Source organism: Oreochromis aureus, linkage group 15 (genome assembly GCF_013358895.1).
Source record: "Oreochromis aureus strain Israel breed Guangdong linkage group 15, ZZ_aureus, whole genome shotgun sequence".
NCBI classification, from domain to species: domain Eukaryota; kingdom Metazoa; phylum Chordata; class Actinopteri; order Cichliformes; family Cichlidae; genus Oreochromis; species Oreochromis aureus.
The window spans coordinates 15158177-15179690 of NC_052956.1; the positions used below are offsets into that span (position 1 = coordinate 15158177).

At 40.6% G+C, this 21514-nt stretch overlaps 1 protein-coding gene across 4 annotated transcripts in view; it reads right to left on the reverse strand.

Moving 5' to 3' along the window:
- Positions 1 to 19357, reverse strand: part of slc24a4b (solute carrier family 24 member 4b) — a 34777-nt gene extending 15420 nt beyond the window's left edge. The window contains exons 1-5 of one of the 4 annotated variants that reach the window (XM_039599489.1): positions 19058 to 19356; positions 18420 to 18910; positions 12146 to 12253; positions 2073 to 2149; positions 50 to 124 (exon numbers count right to left, since the gene is read on the reverse strand). In XM_039599489.1, coding sequence (XP_039455423.1) covers positions 50 to 124; positions 2073 to 2149; positions 12146 to 12253; positions 18420 to 18582 — 423 coding nt within the window. In that variant the 5' untranslated portion in view covers positions 18583 to 18910; positions 19058 to 19356. Of the gene's footprint in view, positions 1 to 49; positions 125 to 2072; positions 2150 to 12145; positions 12254 to 18419 lie in introns of all 4 variants that reach the window. The other 3 variants (XM_039599490.1, XM_039599488.1, XM_031730196.2) reach the window with 3 other exon arrangements.
- Positions 19358 to 21514: the final 2157 nt, after the last annotated feature.

Here is a 21514-nt window from a genome sequence, read left to right on the forward strand (position 1 = left end):
ACACCGTAAAAGTGTAACTTGGGAAGACAGGATGACAACCACCACATACCTCACAGATCTTCTCCAGTGATGTCACAAAGTATTCATCACATGTTATAGCAAGTGCCAGAAACATGTAAAGAGCCTGGAGATGGGGAAAAAAAAGAAGTTACATTTGTAGAATGCTTCTGTGACAATGGGCAAGGATATAGTAAATAAAGTGTACATGGGCTTAATGGATACATCCTTAAATGTGCAGAAATTAGCTGGGTTAATAAAGCACTGGCTGCTAAACGACAGCTGAAGGGGAAACTGCTTTAAATTTTAATATCAAATCAGTGGTCAAAAAAAAAAAAAAAAAAAAAAAAAAAAACCCCCCACACAAGCTGTTTTACCTTACAAAATAAAATAAAAATAGTACAGGATCGGAATACTCCCCACCACCATTCCTAACAGGCGGATGGACGATGTATAAATTATAGATCATGTGTGACATCATCAGGGCCTGGCAGCTCTGACAGGCGTGCTCTGCTCTATGCTATCCACAGGGGGCAGTGCAGGACTGCAGTGTGAGCAGACCCTTCACACATTTACTTATCAGCAGTAAAGTAAGAATAGACAATATTAGTCACATTTAAATGTGTAAATTGAAGCTCAGGACAATTAAAGAGGTTATGAGTGTATTGTCTTGACTGCAACTCAAATCTCAGTTTTGAAATATCACTTTTAATCAAATATGCTCAGACATTTTGAGAAATCCAGCAGTGATAATGACAGAAGCAATAACACAGTACGAGCTGCTCTCCATATGTAAAATATCCCATTTCTTTGTACTAAGGAAAGCTTAAGCAGGAAGTCCAGTTTATACACTGATGCTCAAAGCAGCCCTCCATCATTATATCTTTAAATCCAAGTACATAAAAAGTTCAAAAGACACCCTAATCAGAGCCTAGTCCCCTTATTAAATTAAAAAAAATAAAATAAACAAAAAACCCACTTCAGAATTCCTGTGACCCAAATTTTAAATTTCACTTCACAAACTCCAGTCCTGGGTGTGTGCATTCACAAGTGCATAATAACGAGCAACTCTTAAACTGTCTTTATGCAAAGTCAGAGGAGCACAACATGACTCACTGCAGGCAAAACTTTTTAATATAGAATAATAAATAAAATACATTAAAATGCACCTGCATTCTTATGAATGATGCCAGTGTTTAAGCTTGGACCAAAAATACAGCACTGGCATATTTATGAAGCTTTCCATGCACACTCCTGAGCAGGGACACTTTTATGACATACAGAACCATAAAATGAAATGACTGCTTCAGAATCTTAGTGTGTGCATTCGACACATTCAAAAGACAGTTTGACTATATTAAAAGTCTGACCTATTAATGCAAATTGCGTTTTATATCGTTTCCTGTTAGAGTTTATAATTTGGTAAACAATCTTATTACAGTTGGACACAATTCAAGGGTCCTTTGCAATTTTTGCATTCAGATCTTTCAGTGTTTAACTTTATATTAAGTCAAATATAACTTTTTTTTTTAAGTGCCCTTGTATGTCACATTTTGGATTATCATCAGTTTTTGCAACCATCGTTTGCAGTTGAAGTATTTGTTATTTTTCTGCTTGCAGCAACTGTACAAATAGTAAACAGACACTGGAAAAAAAGAGTATTTAAAAGAACATAACACTGATTTGGCATTATAGTAGGGCAAAAATGTGACACCTATTTAGTTTTAAGCTAAAAAAATAAAGTTTATCATGTTATTCCCTTATCCCCTTTGTTCTGAGTATATATTAAACTATTTCTGAGTTTGAATTTACAGATATATTTGCAGAGAAATGGGTGCATACTTATTTTAAATAACATGCTCTTGAGCTAAAGAAAAGCACCTCTGATCAGTTTAAAATCTGGCAAATCAAACATGCCACCATAATCTCCCTCTTAACTTTCAGGCTTTGAAAGCTGAAAACAGTAGTCGGCTATGTGAAAAGCCTCCAAATCTTCCTACAACCAAATGAGTCACCGACTGGAGACTGAGGCGATCTGTTATGCAGGTGCAGATTCTTTTAAAAAGTAGTCTTACCGCCACAATGTGCAGCATAATGGCTCCACTCTTCCGTTCATTGTTGGTGAAAAAGTCGTCGGGGAACTCGTGTATTGCTGAGGAGAGAAGAAATGTCACGGTCGCCACATATCAGCAGCTTGACTGCAAGGTACACGTCACTGTCCTACCTTCAGACGGCTCACACTACACAACACTACGACCATGTTATTTTTTTTTTTCTTCTTCTTTCCCTTTCTCCTTGGCTACCTAACACAGAAATGTGTCTTCCATGTTTAAAACTGGGCAGCTTTGAGACTGTTCAAATTAAATAGTTTCTGATCACTAGCATCCCAGAACAGCTTTAAAGGAACAGGAATAGTTCAAAATACCTTCAATATCACATCACTAAGGAACCAATTATTTCATACCTACTCAAGGGGGGGTGGGCTCAATCATCACATCCTCTTATGATGTGAAAAGCTCGGGCTATAATAAGAGGCTGAAGTCATACAGAATTACAGCAAGCAGGCAGAAAACACTCCCATGCTGAGGACTCGTCATTCATCATCCAGAGCTCCAGCTGGACCGCAGTGTGATCACGATACGAGCATAAGGCTCAGATAGGGGAGCACGGCCACTCCACGGTGCACCTGGCTGCAAACAGAAGCTAGCCGTCTCCCTGACAAGAACAGCATCTGTGGGGGGGAAACGGCCTCTGTCCGACCCATCCCTGCTGGACCTGAGCTGCAGGTTCACATCTAGCAACAAGCCTGCTCTATTCCAAGTGTAATACTTACAAAACTAGAGCATTCCCTGAACTATATACTGCAGGTGGGAGGCTAGACTGAGTTGGAGCAGTGCTTGGAGTAGATGCTAACACATTGATGTAGATCAAGGGTAATATTTACATATTTTTATCCTATTAAGTTTAATACATTAGCAAGCTAAATACTTAATTCAGTAATTAGCACAGCACAGGTGAGACTGACACACAGTATGAAAAAGCCACCGAAATTGATCTTGAGAAGAAAAATTAACAGACTAAGTGTTATTTAAGGGACATCCATGCTGTTGAAAACAGGGTTTTGCCCCATTCATGGTTCTGTGCCAGTGCTGTGAGCACTTAAGCCCCACCCACCCGCTGTTCAAACGTTTTGTTTGTGAGGGACAGCCAGTCAGAAGAGGGTTGGGCTAAAGGCTCATGAGGAAAGAAGGGTAATGTTTAACTGTGAATCAAGCTAAGCTACTCCAGTAGAGTCCAAGAATTTAAGGAAAAAAAAAAAAAGGAAGTGGAAAGTAGTGTGATATAGGCCGAAATTAAACAAAACAAGTAAATGTACAAAATTTTTGAAGCGATTATTTTGTAACAGTTTATATATTTCACTGTGGAAGTGAACACTATGGGTTGCTAGTGAAACTAGGGGAGTGTATGAGAACATGGAGGCCATCATTTGGATCCTTTAACTGAAATTCAGAGCAAAAAATTTCAATCTGCATAAAAGTGGTGCTTCAACTTACAGACCATCCCTACAACCTAGAATTGGGAAAACATCTGACTGGGTTACTGCAGTGCAGTAATCATTACTCTATTCTTCAGTAATTCAAATAAACAGTTATTGTTAAAAAAAAAAAAAAAAAAAAACACACTACAATCCAAGCCTGCAGAACAACGCTGTGCAGAGCAGAAAATAAGGACAAAATTCGGGCTCCTGTCACATGTGGAGTCGTGAAGTGGAACACTGCTCACCTGAGACTTGTCAATGCATCTGTCCCAGTCTCACAGACGTCTTTTTGTAATGATATTTTATTGTGTGCACATGTGACTGAGTTAGCATTTGAAAGTGTGCACAGGGAAAATCAAATGCTGTGCAGGATGCAGTCCAAGACCTCTTAATCAACTGCGTGCTTCCTTCCTTTCATTTAATTACATCACATGACTGGTAATGTTGGTTCATTATGCATCGGTGTGTCGTACAATAGCTCCCTTTAGTTGCAAAATGAAAAGGAAAAAAAAAAAAAAAAAAAAAGGCATGGCTCAAAGAAATTACTTGCAAATTAATCAAACCTCGATTCGTAGATTTTTAATGTGGATAAATGCACCTGATTAGATTAGTATACATGATAATAAAAAGCTGATTAATCTAGAGTGTAATATAGACTATAACATGATGTATAATGAAAAACTGAAGGCGGCATTGAAATCTAGCAGTGGCATTGACTATGTCAGGAAGCTTTAGCTCATTTCATTTCTGACAGCTTTATATGGCATATGAAGTGTACCGGAAAGCTGGCTGCCTCGAGTAAACGTGCAATCAATTACAGGATTTGTCAGCTGTGCCCTCAGAGGTGATTGAAAACAAACTTATGCCTTATGGCTACAAACATCATTCTAGCTGTTGAAGGTTACCCATTAAGCTTCTGAAAAACATGGAAAGGTGTGAATTTCCTGCTCTCCCAGTCCGTCCATGTTCAGTTGAAACAGTGAATAATTAAATAGTTATTTGGTGACATTGTCTATGTCCTAAATATGAAATCAGCTCTGCCACGGAGAGCGTTTACAAAAAAAATAAAAAATTTTAAAAAAAAAAAGGTGGTGTTTAAAAGGGTGCTGGCACAGTGACCGCAGAGATGACAGGTAGGCAGGGGTCACCTCACTCCCTGTAAACATTTGAGCAGACAGCATCTGCAGGGTTCGTCTGCATCTCCTCACAGCAGAGGTCAAACAGGATGCAAACATGCTTCCACAGCCAGTTCCCATATAAGGCCAGAACAGGATGTACACACAGGGGTGGGACAATGCACACACTGCTTTAGTGATCTTCTCAAATGAGGTCCATAAATAGAATGATAAATATAATCACAGCTAAAGCAAGTGGGTTTTTCCCTTTAAAAAAAAAAAAAAAAAAAAATGTATACAGAAAATGAGGAAACAGCTTGGGGTGATGGATTACTGAAGTGTACCGCAAATATAAAATGTTTAACTCCAGATCTAATTTAATGATTTTAATCAAAGAATGAGACGATGTTTGCAGCTTACAGCTTCAGTTTAAAAACGTTTTCATTATTCTTGATTTACTTCACTTCATCCATAAAAAAACAACAAGTGTCACACTTCTATCTTCAATTGCTCATTTTGTACATCCAAGAATCCAAATCCACAAGATTCACAATCCACAAAGTTGCAGAGCTTCTTTTTTGTTTGCTTTTGAAACATTTCACATAATTGTCTTTGTTCGTTTTAGTCTTTTCCTTACACTTTCATTCACTTATATTTAAACTTATAAGCCATGATCAATTACCAAGTTGATTGATTGTGGAATAAACCACCAAGACAAAAATATTATTAAAAAGATAAAAATGTTCAGTCCACTTAATGAGATCGTGTCATTCCCACACACCTGTTCCCATATAAATTCAGTGTGGTGCTTTGGGCCAGGGTAACTTATCTTCTTTTTGAAATGAACCTAATCACAACGTTATCATCTTCCAGAAATTTGGACATTTTTAGCTGCAGATATACAAATGTTATTCCATGGAAATTGTAGGTTTGTTTAGTTGCTCATAAATAAAGTACTGAGTGCCTTGTGTCAAACACTTTCATCTGCTGCTTTCTGACTGAAACAAAATTTTATATTTACATTGTGTATCTAATATACACCCAGCTGCCTTCACATCTGCATCTTTTCAGAAAATACTCAAGCAGCTGGAGGGCATCAGCAATCTGCAGCAGACGACTGAACCCAGCATCACCAGTTCTCTCAGTCATGTCTTTAGCACCGTCCTGCAGCACAGCATGAAGAGTTTGGGTTTTTTTTTGAAATGCACCACATCTGAAGCCATCAAACAGACCTGATGAGGCATGGCAGCATGCAAACCTCCAAACAGCTCTGCATGTGGTCCCACGTGAGACACTGGGCAAGCACTGCTGGTCTAAACATCCACTGAGGACTGAAATGCTCTTCAACAAGCTGCTCATATGCCTTTTTAAAAAAAATAAATAAATAATAATATGATGCTGCTGTGTTGGTATGGGGTCTGATGTGGCTGACAGCAAGGAAATTCATACTTGGGTTCCAGTGCTCTAAGAACTGCTGGTCCTCGAGAGCAATTTCCTTCGTAAGTGCTGTTGTCTTTTTTCTTTTTTTCTTTTTTTTAAATATATAAACGCAGAATGGATCATCGCTGTACATTTTCTCTCACTTCCCCAGTGTTTGCTGCAAAGCTGATGTTGGTTTAAGGAGCCATTTTTCACTCCTGCACAGAGCATAGACGGCTGGCTGCATCACATTTGTCATCTTTGCTTAGCCTAACATACATAACCAAACTGCTCACTCGGTGTACAACTAATGAGGTTAACATTACGTTGCCCTAAAGTGGTATCAGTGTATTTGCACATGAGAAGGTCGGCGCATCTCTAAACATAATGTTCAGCCCTCCTCTCTACCCTCATCAAAATTTCAGTACAGCCCTGCTTTTATTCAAACAAGTTTAGCCTCGGTTGCATTGTGAACCAGATAAATTCAAGAATATGGTTTATTCACGGTCTACAGTTTCAAGATGTGCTATATAGCAAACCTCCCCTTCATAGAATCTCAGTTTTTTGATGCACTAAAGCCAGACTGTGGTAGAAACTCGTGCATTTCTGCAATTATTATTCCATAATCTGGTAATATTCCAGATATCATGGTGCTGTTACATAACACAGCTCAGTATTGGGTGCCTTCTGTTGTCCCAGAGAGATGATTGACAGGATGGTGCAGAGAGCAGGCCAGTTTTCACCCAACACTTCTGGACACAAAAACACCCCATTACAGATGCAAGACTGACAAGGAGCCCTGCAGAGCTCGGTTTTATAATCCTATCAATAGCCTGCTTCTGAAAAACAAAATGCTATTAAATGCGATACAACCGAATTAAAATATGACGCGTGCAAGATGTTTTGGCAGAGTGCCTGGTGATACCTTCTGTCACTGCTCGCGTACTGACCCACGGACCAGCCAGGTCATTAGCTGACTACAACTGACACGAGAGCGCAGAAGTCAAGACACTCTTCAGAGGAGAGTGATTCCTCTGGGCCATTATTAACCCATTAGATAATTAGCTTGCTCCAACAGACATGACTCAGCTGACAGCTCAGTCCTGTAAACATGACAACATCATCACGGGGACGACCTATGGGAGAAGTCTCCAGGTCACACAGCAACAATAAGTTATCAAAATTGAAACTGCTTGTTTGTCCAGAACACACATGCCCCGATTATCCTTGTTAGGTTAGCATTTTCTCAGACTGAAACGCCACACTCTCACTCTCATGTTTGTGTGAGAGCTTGACACATGCAATTTTCACTCGCATGAGCATACTCACATACCTATTACACTTCTGCTTTAAACATGAATTGCCCTGAGCCTTTAGTAGTCAAATTGTTGGTGGAGCAGATTCACAGACTCCTGCTTTAACAACTTAAAGGGGACACCGATATAGAACGCATGCATTCAGTTGTGTACAAGTGGAAAAAAAAAACATTTCGCTCTGTGTGACAAGAGAGTAAAGTAGCTAAATGTTACCTTCATTATCAAAAGAGGCAAAACAAGAGGACAATTAAAATTTGAGGGGGGAAAAAAAATAAAACAACCTGGAGCCGACTAGAAAGCGAGAAGAGGTCAGATGTGTTTGAATTGCACGGTACTAAAGACTGCTCTGTGCAGGTGCTCGTGCCTCTGCGCTGCGTTGTTTGCTGGCAAGCGAGAAGCAAAGTGAGGTCAGTTTCCATTATGCACAGTCGCATAATCCCCGCTTGTGTAATTCCCTTTTAAAAAGCCTCCTTCTGGTGTTTCCCAGGAGTTGACGAACCAGCAATCCAACGTGGACGGGCCTTTACTCACTGGCAGCTTCACCCGTCATGTTCCCGCCAAATTTCCTGCCTCTAAATTATTGTGCCAGCAGGAGAACTCAGATTCTTCTCACCAGCAAACATTTGCACTAAAAGGGACCGCTGCAGCTTTTACAGGTGACGCTGCTGCTTCTTAGCAATATAGATTCAGTCACAGCTCCCCCTCACCAACCCCTGCTTTTCATCCCTAGCGTGAAACATGTGTGGCCAGTGTCCGTGAGCAGATTAGTGCCATATCTAAAATAACTATAATCCAACCCATTCTGAACCTTTTTCTTTGTTGTTCACTTCTACTTTTGTGCTGCCATCTGCTTCTACCAGGACAATGACGCCACTCAAGAGGGAGTTCTCAATAAAGGGCATTAGCAGCATGTTTATTAAAGCCAAATTATTACTCCTAGAGAACATTAGCTATGCTTTTCTGCTCCCTCTCCCATTTTGTGCGCTCTAAAGTTGGCATAAGCACTCGGAAACGGGATACAGATGAGTGTATAACCCAATTCTTTTTCCTCCCACCACCAAGTCAACCTTAAGCCATTTTTCAGGCAACGCATTACTGATCACGTTTCTTATAACAGCCCGAAAGAGCTCATAAAACATTTAAATCCTGAAATAAACCAGTCATTCACTTCTTCATACGTGGGTGAGAAATAGGAGAGCATTTGTTTCATTTGTCATGGGACAGCTACAGGAAATACTCAAGATCTGCATGTGATAGCTGGAACATTATTCACATGTTGTTTCAGACACCGAGTCAATTGGTCATTTGGTTCTTTGTGGCTTGGACGGATGCTTTCTAATCAAGAATGGACCCAGAAAGCAGTTTGGACAGCACCTTGTATTTGCCTGGAGTTATTATTGAACGCCTAATAAAACAAGCACTTGTGCTGCCTTAGCAGCACTTGGGACAAGCAAAAACAGCATTAGCACCCTGTGAAGCACAGTGATCACAGAATTAATGAGGAAAAGGCAAAGACCAAAAATGGCCGAGAGAGAGAGAGTAATCCAAGCAGCCCACCAACAGATCTTTAACTGAACAGAGTATCATCTGTTCCACAATACCAGCATAAAGCAGAAGCCTACAGAAATAATAATTAAAAGCACCAGTCCTGGCTCCAGTACAAGCACTGGTCCACTGCTGGATCAGCAGTCCTGAAAAACACATCTACGGGGAATAGGCAGAAATTCAAAGTTCTGACACCAACACATGCTTCCCTTATTGGGAGACTGGTGTAAGGCCATCATTTAAGAGATTCCTCACCAAGACGGCACTGTGGAAACTCAACCTGACAAGTGCAACAAAACCAAGGGTTATTCAATTTCAGTCAAATTAATAAATAGGACTTTTTTCCCCCTAGCATTCGTTATTTGAAGGGGCCATTTTAAATTCTATTATCAAGCCATTTTTAGCCTCGTCCTTCATATTTTTAAGGATACATACCTGGTACTATGACTCTGACATGACAGGCCTGTCGAAACCACAGTTTTAATGGTAGGGGATTGATGTTTGCTTTACAGCCTTTAACATGAAAAAGGCACCCTGAATGGTTGCAGATGTTAAAGCTTGGATATGGAGGGGGAAAAAAAAAAAGTGCAGTATGAGACGTTGGAATGTTTTTGTTTAAGAAAATTAACAGCATTGACCTGAAATTTTGCACAAATCCTATTAAGGCAGCAAATCCGAGATTGTCAGGTAAGACGCATGTGATGGAGTAATGTGGACTGATCCAAGTTAATTGTTGTCAAGCCCCTGAATTTAAAACATTATAGGTTTATCTACTACTAAAAAAACAACCCATTTACTACATACAATCATTTGCTTGCATTTCTCCATTTTTTTTAGCCATGTTTATACTGAATGTATACTATATAGTATATATAGCATGCATAGTGAAAAGTGGGTGACCCTTTCGGGATCATCTATACGTGCGCAGGTTTCTCTTAAAGTTAGAGATCATCTCCACATCAAATAATTATCACACTAGTTGCAGTGAAAATTGGATAATGAATCTGAAACCCTCAACAAAACCTAATTGGTGTCATAAGGGAGGAAACCTGGAGTGTAATCAGTGAGACAAGACTTCAAATGTGGGTTAGAGCTACACTGACAGACATTTGAGCTTGCTTACAAAAAGCTTATGCTCTGATCAAGACAAATTATTTACATCAAGCTGAAACGGGTTACAAAGGAATCCCAAGAGTTTTGATACTCATCAGGACACAAAACACTGTCTATAAATGGAGAGCTTAGTAGGAAGAAATCAATGGAGTTTGTCACCACCTCTGAGCTTGCAGTCATCCATACAAATGTCATAGTCAAGGTTGCATGGGTACCACAGAGCATCTTGATTCATGTGGAACAGGGTTGAACAGCTCGGGATGAGCTTGCAGCCTAAGAACCTTCTGAAATTTGATCCCAGAGTGCTGCACATGTTTAGCTTTGTGTAAAGTCTGCCCAGCTACATTTAGGACCACACTGCCCACAACCTCGGAGCAACCCGTCAGCCAGGGTGGTCTGAAGTTTAGCAGCTATGACAGGATTATTCACGAGACAAAGACTCAAGAACAAAGAGTCATATGATCAGCTTACACTAACGAGGCAGAACACTGGTGGGATAATAGGGAGGAGGACTCCAGCCGATGAGAAATGTGTGGAATGTCAAATCCAGTCAGGTGCCTCCAGTGTGGAAGTCATTGGGAAAAACAAAAAAGGCAAAAGAAAGACTTCCAACATTATTTAGCACTTTTAACCACAGCGAACTGTCTGGTATTGTGACTGGTGCAAAAACGTTTGTTTACATCTAAAAATTGCAGGTTGCAACACTAATGATTTGAATAATCTCTGAGGGATTCTGCCTGCTGCGACCGGTAATGAAGTAATAGCCTGTTAGCTCTGACTGGATCACTTGTGATGCAGTAGAGTAAAGAGCGTACATCACACTTGAAATTACTGCCAAATTGTCTATGCCCTAGTGTCACAACTTCTGTGCATCAAATACACAAAACAAAGACAAAAGCCAGTATGTAGCAAAGCAATTACTTTCAGGGCTGTAAAATCCAACAACTGCATTTCCAGACATTTGAGAGTTTAGTAATGGAAAGCGCAGCTAGTCCCCAAATCCTGTCCAGCCAGTTAATCACAGCTCCGTAAGTGTATATATGCAACAAATGGCCAAAAGGGACCAAGCCTTTGTAACCCTGGCGGGCTTTGATGGCTCCCCTCTTCCCACTGACTCATTCAGAATCACAGAGCGCTCATATGAGTCAGTGTTTGGGAAAAGCAAACTAGTCAGGACAGAGGCAATTCAAATGGCATGGAAATAAATAAACAAATGCACCATTTCGTGACATTGCCATCACTGTTTATGCACCGTTTAAAAATCAATAACTTCGTGGTAAAAAACAGTAAGTCTTTTTTTGCAGCACGATGCAGATCTCAGCAGAGAGTCAGCATATACTCCAGTGTATCTAAAGAGAGTGCTGCTTCCTTTAAGTATACCTAGGATGCTGTAAGCTAATCAATACCCGACCCTTTTAATAGCCCTTTTGTTGCTTATTACTGCGCAAGTGATCTAAACCGCATCCGAATACAAACACAGCAGAGATGTGAATTAAAAGCAGAAAATCAGCTGAGAAATACCACAACTCCCTGATGTCTTCATACTAATCTATTGATATATTAGGTGCCGTAAAGCCCGTTTACAACATCTGAGGTGCAACAGAACTATCAGCCTCAAGGATGTAAATGTTGAACTTCAAAAGAATTAATTTGCAGTTTCACCATTTGAATAAAGACTCGCTTGTCAAGATCTCACTGTGTTCATAAATGAAGCCAAACAATATAACTGGCAAAAGAAAAAAAAAAAAAAAGAAGTGTTATCTTGTTATTAGGTGATGAATTCACTGTTCATAATTGCAACAAGATATCCAACAGTTGGCCATTTAGGCATTCAGCAGATCTGGCGTAACATTATGATTCAGATGCAGTTGTGTTTATCTCTGAGGAAACTACAAGGCTCCTCATCTTCTACATGTCCATCCATGTCATCAAGTAGTTTAGTTAGCATTTGTGCCAGAGAAGTAAAAGCTTCCAGGACTTTGTGTTCTCAAAGAACTTCCTGCTTTGACTGAAGATCATGAAAACATTGCTGTCAATATATTAAAAGGGAAAAAAAATATAATGAATTGTTAAGGAGAAACATTAATTTCAAGATGGTGTACCTGGCGCTGAACAGTTCTTCTCCTCAGTTTCATTTTCTGGTACTGAAGCCATTAGCCGTCTCCCCCAGATTTCATGGTCGGGATGTCCCTCCACAATCATCCCATGGCCTGAAACAGTATTGAAACAGCTTTGATTATCACATATTAACATAATATAATAATAACACTTTATTTAAATCCTCAAAACCCATCATGGCTGCTGTTACACAAAGTATGAGCCATGACCCAAAACACCCATGATCTGAATTATGCGCAATCTCCCGAAAGAAGGTTGCTTTTCTTTAATCCCTTAAAAGTTTTTATTCATGTATAAATGACATGTTCATCCAGCAGCAGCCACCGCAGGAGGAATAGCGCATCAAAATGCAGCTGTGCCATTATATTTTGGGGGGGGAGAGTGTAATTTTTCATTAAACTGCTCTTAAGCCTCTAATGAGAACAGAGGAGAGAAAAAAAAAAAAAAGAAAAAAAAAACAGCAGTCACAAATCTATTATGTAAAAATCATAACAACGAGCTTAGCAGTGCTTTAAAATTGCAGCTTTCATAAAATGGTGAAGTGAGAAAGTGGTAACTGACGACATGATGATTAAGTAGTTCTACTGTTACACGATTATGAGCAGATTACTAAAAATACCACAAGGAGTAATGTCTGCATTCATTCATACCGGTAGTTTGTCAGCAGACCTCCTCTGAGTGCTTTTAGAGTAATAGATCACACAATGACTGGGACAGGGTCTATACAGCAGCACATTCACATGATCTCCATGACCAAAGTCTAATTACTGATCTTTATGACACTGAGCAAGTAACATTTAAGATAAAGGAGAGAACATAGTGCTTTTAGCTTTAAACAAACTGCATGTGTACTAAGCCCCGCTAACTCTTTTTTTTAACCGAAAGTCCACAAAGTGCTAAAAATAACACTGATTAACAGATTTACACAGCTGCAGATAATTACTCCATTTGTCTTTTTATTAGATTAAAACAAATTAGAGACTACACAGTGCACTACTCAAATCTGATTATCAAACCTATTCATCCACCAATCCATCTTCTTATCCAATTACACGTTAGGTGGTTCTAAAACATCTGAACTGCGACAAGGTGACAGGTGGGTCTACCACATGGTTTAAAGAATCAACCATTCACACTCCTGCTGGAAATTTGGAATCACAAAATAACCTAATATACATGTCTCAAATTTCTGGAAGGAAACCCATGCAAGCATTGGGAGAACCATGCAAAAGGCCCTGGAGACTGAAACCCCGGATGGTCTTACTGTGTGGTGACAATGCTAACCACTAGCAGCTAATCATTTCAACTAGTGATTAGCCACTAGTGCTGAATGTTCATAATAGCGACCCACACTTTAAGGAAGAGGTCAAGTATTAAACTGTTATAGATTTTAACATGAGGGTGCATATATTAATGTAAACCATGTAAATGTTAGCCAACGGTTACCTGACAGCCATATTAGCAGTCTGTTATGGTTAGCGTGGCAGCTAATGACTTATAAAACAACAGTATGGGAGAATAGTTGTTTTCCCCCATGGTGTTGAAATGGTATAAAGTATTTTTCCTGTGTTTCAGTATTGATTATGAAATTCTAGTATTATGATAACTAGTTTGCACCATCCATTTAGCCCATATTTTAAAGCTAAAGGCCACTGAAGTACTGCTGAGCCAAGAACAACTGCATCAGTAGTTAGTTTCAACCCAAGAGCAGTTAAGCTTTTCACATTTTCCTACCACAACCCTCTTCCAATTGCCATTATAAAACAGTTCTACCTGGCTAAATTGTATTTCCAATGTAGCGATACAGAATTATTTGCCACTTTCAATCCAGTAGAGTTAGACAGCCTGAAGATCTGCAGGCACTTGACAAACAGACTGTACACAAAGCAACTGCAGCTGCTTCCTACAGTTCTCCAATCCAAAAGACCAAAACCCTCCAGTCACTGCTCCAACCTGTTCCTTCTCACTAACCAGCTTGGTTACACTCCCCTTCTGCCTCTCCCCTTGTTGCTTGATTTCTTTTCAAGCAATGCTCGCATTAAAATAAATATGCTCCAATTTGATATCAGGGTAGAACATGAAGAGTCTAAAGTTTGCAGACACTAAACTTTTTAATGCTGTATTAATGAATAGGCTGAACTTTCAGATTTAGACAAACTCCAGTAGACCTGAAGGATTAAACCCTTTAGAAATTTATGCATAAGATTTAAATACAATTTGCAGTTTCATTTGTGTAGAATCACTTAACCACAACTATTAAGTCTTACAACCAATGATTCTTGGAAGCCTAAACAAGATAACTGCATGTATGTGCATGTGCACAAGCAGTTTGACATGCTTTCTCAGTGCCAAGCATCTGAAAAGAAGAAAACAGTGGAGACATGATTCTATCAGTACTTCTAGGCAGGCTGGGGATAAAATAAGGATGCAAGCTTTTGTTTTGCACAACATTGCTGGCTTATTCGCCTTCTCCCAGTTGACCTGTTTTGATTAATTGTCTTATTCTCTGTGTTTAAATCTTCATGTTCTGGCATTCTGAAACTCGTTAAGGTTGGCAATACCACCCCGATTAATCCTTGTTAGTTTGTTAGGAGGAAATGTCATGAATTCAAGAGGCTGATTAGAAATTGGTTGACAGGGAAATGAGCCAGTAATTACTACATTTGTCTTTGTAGGTCTGAGATCAATAAGGAAGCATTTTTACTTATTTAAACAGCTCAAACTGCTAAAAAATTAGCTTTTTGCAACTTATTTTAAATACAATTCCACCAGTTCCTTCTCAAAATTTTAAAGTTGATCACTTTGATGGTAACATGCAAGTCAAGAAATACATTTGCAGTTCAGTATAACAGTTTGTCACATTATTCGGGCACTACACCAAACTAATGTTTGATTCCAGTTTCTTTCACATTTACAGGGTCAAGAGGTCAACGAATCTTGAGTGGCTAAAAGAGGATTTAACATTAGAGCTGCTAGAAGTCCATTAATCAATTAGTTAGCCATTACCCAGAAAGCATTCCAGCCTTGAGCGATTGTTATTTAGGAATCCAATCAAGATGTTGTGATATGATATAAAATTTTTATCAATTATCAGTAGTGGCCTTGGACTCTGTACACTGGGTTTGTAGAGTTTGACTAAATGAGTAGTGGGTGTAGAAATAACCATGCCACTACTGATAAAGTGTCAAATGAACCAAAGACAACATTTAAGTAAGAAAATACATAGCTGGCTGCAGTAGTAAATGAGGGGAGCAAAGAAGGAAGTTAGGGGATATAAAAACCAGTTGATACAAAATGACTGCGGTGGATGAACTCAGCCACAAAACAGCCAATGCTAACACAAGAGGCTGCAGTTTGAGTTTTCTTTTGTTTTATTTTATTTTTTTAAACAAATAGTCCACAATGAGTGTCTTAATGACAGTCCCCACCCACATTTATCATGGCTACCAGGAAAATCAACCTTAAAAATAACTAATTTTAACTCCAACTATGATCTTTCCCTACCACGTTCTTTTGTCTCCAAATATTACCCTCACCAAATCAGTTGCACAACATGAAACTGTTGATTTATTTTCCTTAAAATCAATTTATCAGATTGAGAGGGTTAGCAGACCTGAGACAAACACGTTATGTTGGATAACATATGAAAAAGCACATCTGTCATTCTGTGCACGTACATATAACATGTAAATTAAGGATGTCACAATCATTATAATAGGTTCAGAAAATTCAAGAAAATAGTAGCAATAAGGTTATCAGCCAAAATGTTTCTATAACTTGTTTCCTATTGTAACTGAACTTAAAATGTAGTGTAGCATACAAACAGTACAACTGCCATTACTGCATCACTGCGTTGATATTCCATTTTTTAAAACCATGTGTATTGTCAATACAGATGCATTGTGATCGGTAGTGTAAAGTGAACTCAGATTTATAAAATTATTCTCTAAAATTAGGACATCCAGCTACTTTAGGCAAAACCCAAATGGATACAATTGAATTAAAAAAGATCATAACTTCACTTCTAGCCGAGCACGCAGACAATAATAGCACTGTGGTAATGTCCTCTATCCAGGCAGATCGACCAAGGACAGTCATCCATCAAGCTCATCATGCTTATGGTTATTCACATTCCTTTAGTCAAAAATGTCTCCAGGTCATTTACACCCACACACAGACACAAACACGGCCAGCACAATCAGCCCCTCTGCAGCTACCTATCAGAGCTCAGCCCTGCTTCTCAAAACACCTGCTCTACTCGCCCACGTGAGGCTTCTTCACACATACACACACCCCGATCAGCATGCATGACAACATGTTGCGCCCCACCCCTCTTCATGAAGATGTAACTCATGAGTAGTACATCAAATCCCATCCATCTGGAGCATTCAGCATTTCATCACTCTCCTATACTGCCATCAATCAAATGGATGGCAAGCACAGAGCACAGACTTTCCTGTGACATGAGACATGCTGGTCCCTGTTGTGATTGTTGAAATATGAGAAAGGGCACAGCTATTGAATTAGACAGATTTAGTTATGCTGAGCTTTGGGTCTCCTCACTCTAAAAGGAAATTTCTTTTTCCTACCCCCCTTTCATCAAGCATGTCACCTTGAAATTCCACTATCCACCACCACCAAGGCTGCAGCTGCTTGTCAAAACGGCTGAAACCCAAGAGGAAGCCTGCTGTCAAATGCCTTCATGTGGACAGTTAGTGTAGGTCAGGCAAACTTGATTAAATGAAAAGAGGGGAAGCCACTGGTGACCAAAGGGAGCTTACTTTGTCTCCCAGAGCCTGTCTTTCGAGATAAGAGATTTGCACCCGCCTGTATGATATCGCTCCAGAATAATCTTTTAAGCCTCTTGTTGTTTTTAACGTAATTAATAAAACTCCCTGATATGTCTTTAGGGATCCAAAGCCAGGCAGGAGCTGTGGTGACTTTACAGCTGCTTTCAGCACTGGGAATTACTAAGTGGTTTCAGATGGACAGATCTCACGACAGGATCTGGCGCTGAGGCTTACAGCGTTAGAAGCACACCAATCCCGCTTCTTTCATGTGAAAAGTCCTGAATGGAGCACCAAGTCTCCTTTGCGATAAAAAATGCTAACAAAATCCCCTTTGGCACTGAATGCAGTCTCGATGTTCCCTCCTTATGAACAGTACTGGCCTGGAGGTGTGTTCCCATCTAGTTAACCCATGATCCCAGTGGTGTGTCGGATATTCTTCACCAGTAAAATGTCAAGGTTGGCGGTTAGATTACATAACCGTGTGTGTGGCTGTGTGGGATGCTGTGCGCGTCAGTGTTTGCGCGGAGTTTTGACATGTGTGAATGGGAGGGCATGTAGCTTGGAGTCTGTGTTTGCGTCGCACAAAAATCAGCCATCTAAATGGTTTGTTTCAGCAACACTTCGGATTTTAACTATGAATATTGTAACATCCGGCAAGATAACGCATCCCCGGTGTTTACCCTCCAACCCTCCCCTCCAAGTCATAATCAGTGGCCTCTGCGTAAAAATCGGCATCCCTCGATCGCCATGTGGAACCTGGGAGCGTAATGATGCTCGTGATCCGGTGTGAGCAATGGTGTGTGAAGCCCAGGGGCAGACGTGATAATGCCAGCGTTAACGGCGATCCTGAGCGCTAATGTAGTGTGATCGACAATACATCTGGCACCAGAAGACCAAAAAAAAAAAAAAAAAAAAAAAAGGAGGGTGGGAGGATTTTGTGAGAACAAAGGGCAAACAAACGCAAATGCAAAAAGCGATCATACCGGGGTCGGAATGTTTTCTTTCTGAAGTGTGCACGTTAAGCACGGAGTGCGCGTGTGCCGTAATTGTGAGCCTGGCTTTCAATTTCAAAAACGTGCCGATGCCACGGCGCGCACACTGCGGCATATACTGTCAAACAGACGCGTGTATACGCCTGAACAGATTCTTTTTTCTTAAATGCCCCGCAATTATATTTACAGCTGACTTTCTAGGGAGTGTGATGGGTCAGTAACAGCAGATGCTAAATTCTTTTTCAATGGAAACTATACGGGTATGAATGAATGAATGAATAAATAAATGACAAAGGCACCAAAAACGCATTTGGTGTCTGAAAAAAAATTACATATTTTGATCTAATGCCCTTGCTACTGAAGCCTGGTGGTGTTCATGTGACAGATCTTCGGGCTGCATGATTACACTGCAGATCTGTGAGCAGCTCTGCTCCGTCCTCTGTTCTCTACACCCCGGTGGATCCCTTCACACTCACCTGTCTTGGTCAGTAGTGCCGACATGCTCCACGCTACGAACAGGACACTGCAGATAAAGCAGACCTGCACGAATAACATCTCCCTCCTCTTGCGAACTTTAAATATCTTCGCAATTATTGTCTTTTTTGAGGGGGTCGCGGTGTCAGTGTCGTGCTGCTCCATGCTTCGCACCTCGGCCGGCGGCCACTTTTTGCGTCCTTGAGCCGAAGAAACTGCCACCTCGCTTGCCTCTTCACACTGAACACAACCGGGATGTGACCCTCATTTCAAGCCGTCCAGTGCGCAGATGGAGAGTAGTAAAGCGGACAGTTTTCCCCCCTCTTCTTGTCTCCGATGCTGAGATGATGCCGTTCAGCTGCCCGGGACTGGTGACTGGGCAATGACAAGGCGGTCAAATTCCGATATGTCTCCAAATCAGTTCAGTGGCGCCCCTGAATTCGGATTCTGCTAAAGAACGTGTGTCGGTTGGGTTCCTATTGCAACCTGCATCCTGTCCCGTGGAGAGAGAAAAAAAAAAATCAGCTTGCTATTATCTATCCGTGGCAGCCTGTAGTTTCTGTGTTTAGCATAAAATGCGTCAGTGTTCAGTCACAAACGTGGAATCGCTCAGCTGCGCCGTTTTGCAAATCACACGCACCTGCGCCTGTTAAGTGAAAGCAATCCGTGTTCATCAAGGTTAATTGTTAAATTCAGGCAGCAGTCGTGCCGCTCGCCTCGCTTGGGCGCCTCCCCCTCCGCATGAAGTCCTCCTCAGTGCAGGAAAACCGTGCTGATAATGAGAGAGGACCATCAGCTTCCCTCCTACTCTGTGCCCTTCATCCCCTACATTGAAACTGGGCTCCTTTAACTTTCCTGAGTACTGCATGTGTAAACAGCCAGTGGGGGGAAAAAAGATCCTCCTCCTTCTTTCTCTTCACTGTCCACTTTAGAAACAACGGGGAGCTGCTGATTTATCACACGGGACTCCAAACTCACGCGATCTCTTACATTATTTGACCGTCGAGTAGGCAAGCCCGGTCATGCTGTTTAAAAGAAAGCCTACACAGAAACCAAATGTAATATCTTCTGGGTCCCTGGCACAGCCCCTTTAATAACTGCCCTGCAAGTCACCTGCTGTCCTCATTTTGACACCATCCTGAATAAGTGAGGTGATGGATCTTCTGCTTCTTTCTCTCAAACATCCACAAATACAGAATAAATTCTCATTTTTTAAACTTGCTTTTGTGCCAAAAAAAATAACATAATGGCTTTTGCTTCTCATAAATAAGGGAGCATTCACATGTAAAGCACTGTGTGTAAGTATTGAGCTACGTTTCTTTATATTTTATTAAAAGAATGGGAAATAGGTGAAGGATTTTCTTGAAATGTGTAAATATACATGAAAATACAGTATATATAAGAAAACGCAGCCTGAACTCTTGTAGGCAGGCTTTCTTTAGGTATTCTTTGGGAATAGTTCCAGGCTTCTTGAGGGACATTTCAAAGCTCTTCTTTACCTTTTGTTCTGTCTAGATGTAGCAGCCAGTAGCTCAGGAGGTATAGCAGGTACGACCTGCAAACCAGCAAAATTACTAACCGTGAGGTTTGTGGTTTTATCCCTAGCATACAAAAAATACAAAATATACCAAAAATTAAACTAAATTACAAATTTGGGAGTGAACTGGAATTCAGCTTACAGTGAAGGCAAGGACAAGGCGTAAAGCACTCACTGAAGATCCTTGCTCTTTGATAGTTAGCAGTCTTGCATATAGGGCATCTGTGTTGACTCTAAAGCATACAGCGCTTTAGAGATTTAAAGCTAAAGGTATTTAATGCTGTGGTTAGGATAGTGCACCAAATTATTATTCAGATATTATACCTTATGCTCATCTACTGTTGTCTCACGCAGCTCAAAGAAAAGTGAAATTCAAAGTTATTGGCTCAAAAGTTTAAACTCTCATTAATATATTCAACTTTGAGGTTGTGCTGGTGAGCCACCCTGCTGTTTGCACTAATGAAGAGCCTTCCAGTTGTATTTATAGACTGCTCCTAGAATAATTGAGTCGCTTCCCACAGCTAAATGTTTAATTTACTTTGAATGTGAAGCTGATGATGATTCCATGAACATGTAGAAAAAAATTTAAATAGACAGCCACACACTTTGGATAATAGTGAAATGATAAAGTCAGTTTAGATGACAAGCTTAGCTTAACATAAAGCCTGAAAGCAGTGAGATACAGCAACCTAGCTCTAGTACATAGTAAATAAAAGGTTAAGCTGTATCTTTAATTAAATGTTGTCACTGTAAAAAGTTATGTACACTATAAGCTTGGCTAACCCTGGTGGCACAAGCTTTCTTTTTGCCACACAAGCATAAGCGGGGCAACGGTCTTTTTTGCTTGAAAGATAATAAGCACTGTTTCATTAACACTCAAGTGCAACCTTGCCCTCCAATTATAAACAGCACGCTCTTGTTGGAGGACTTGTGAGGCTACAGAGCACAGTCTGCTCCAGCTGCTGCCTCCAGGCCTGCTGCAGGTCACCTTAGCTGCCAAGATAACAGACAGGAAAGCTGCTGCGCTCTCAAAGCCATCAAAATGCACAGGTTGACAGGGCTGAAACAGCATGTCAACTTTTTACCATCACCACGGCTGCCCACTTAAGCAAAAAACTGAGCCACATGTAAGAGTCAAAGACCTCGCAGTCAGGCACAATCTCCAGCAGACCAGAGTTATGTAAGACCAGGACTGTCCTGTCTGTACAGTATGAGGCCATCCTCCAAAAACAATTCCCCTCATCTCCAAGAAGCATCCAAGATGCGCGAAGGGTGCTAGTTAAGCATGAAAGGCGATCGAAGGTTATTAGTTGGGGCGTTCTGAATCTGTTGCCAGGTCTTGTCTTTATCCTGCAGCTTGGGTCTTCTGCATGCACCCATACACATCAACATGTGCGACTCATGCCCATGCCAAGGGATTAGTCCCCTTCAGGCCCCTGCCCGCACAGCAGGCAGGCAATCGGGGAGCAGCGCCAGGGCCTGCTTACAGAGATTTAGCCACTGCTGTACACTCCCTGCCTTGGTGAAACATACATATGGCTTCCTTTGCCTTCTACAGGA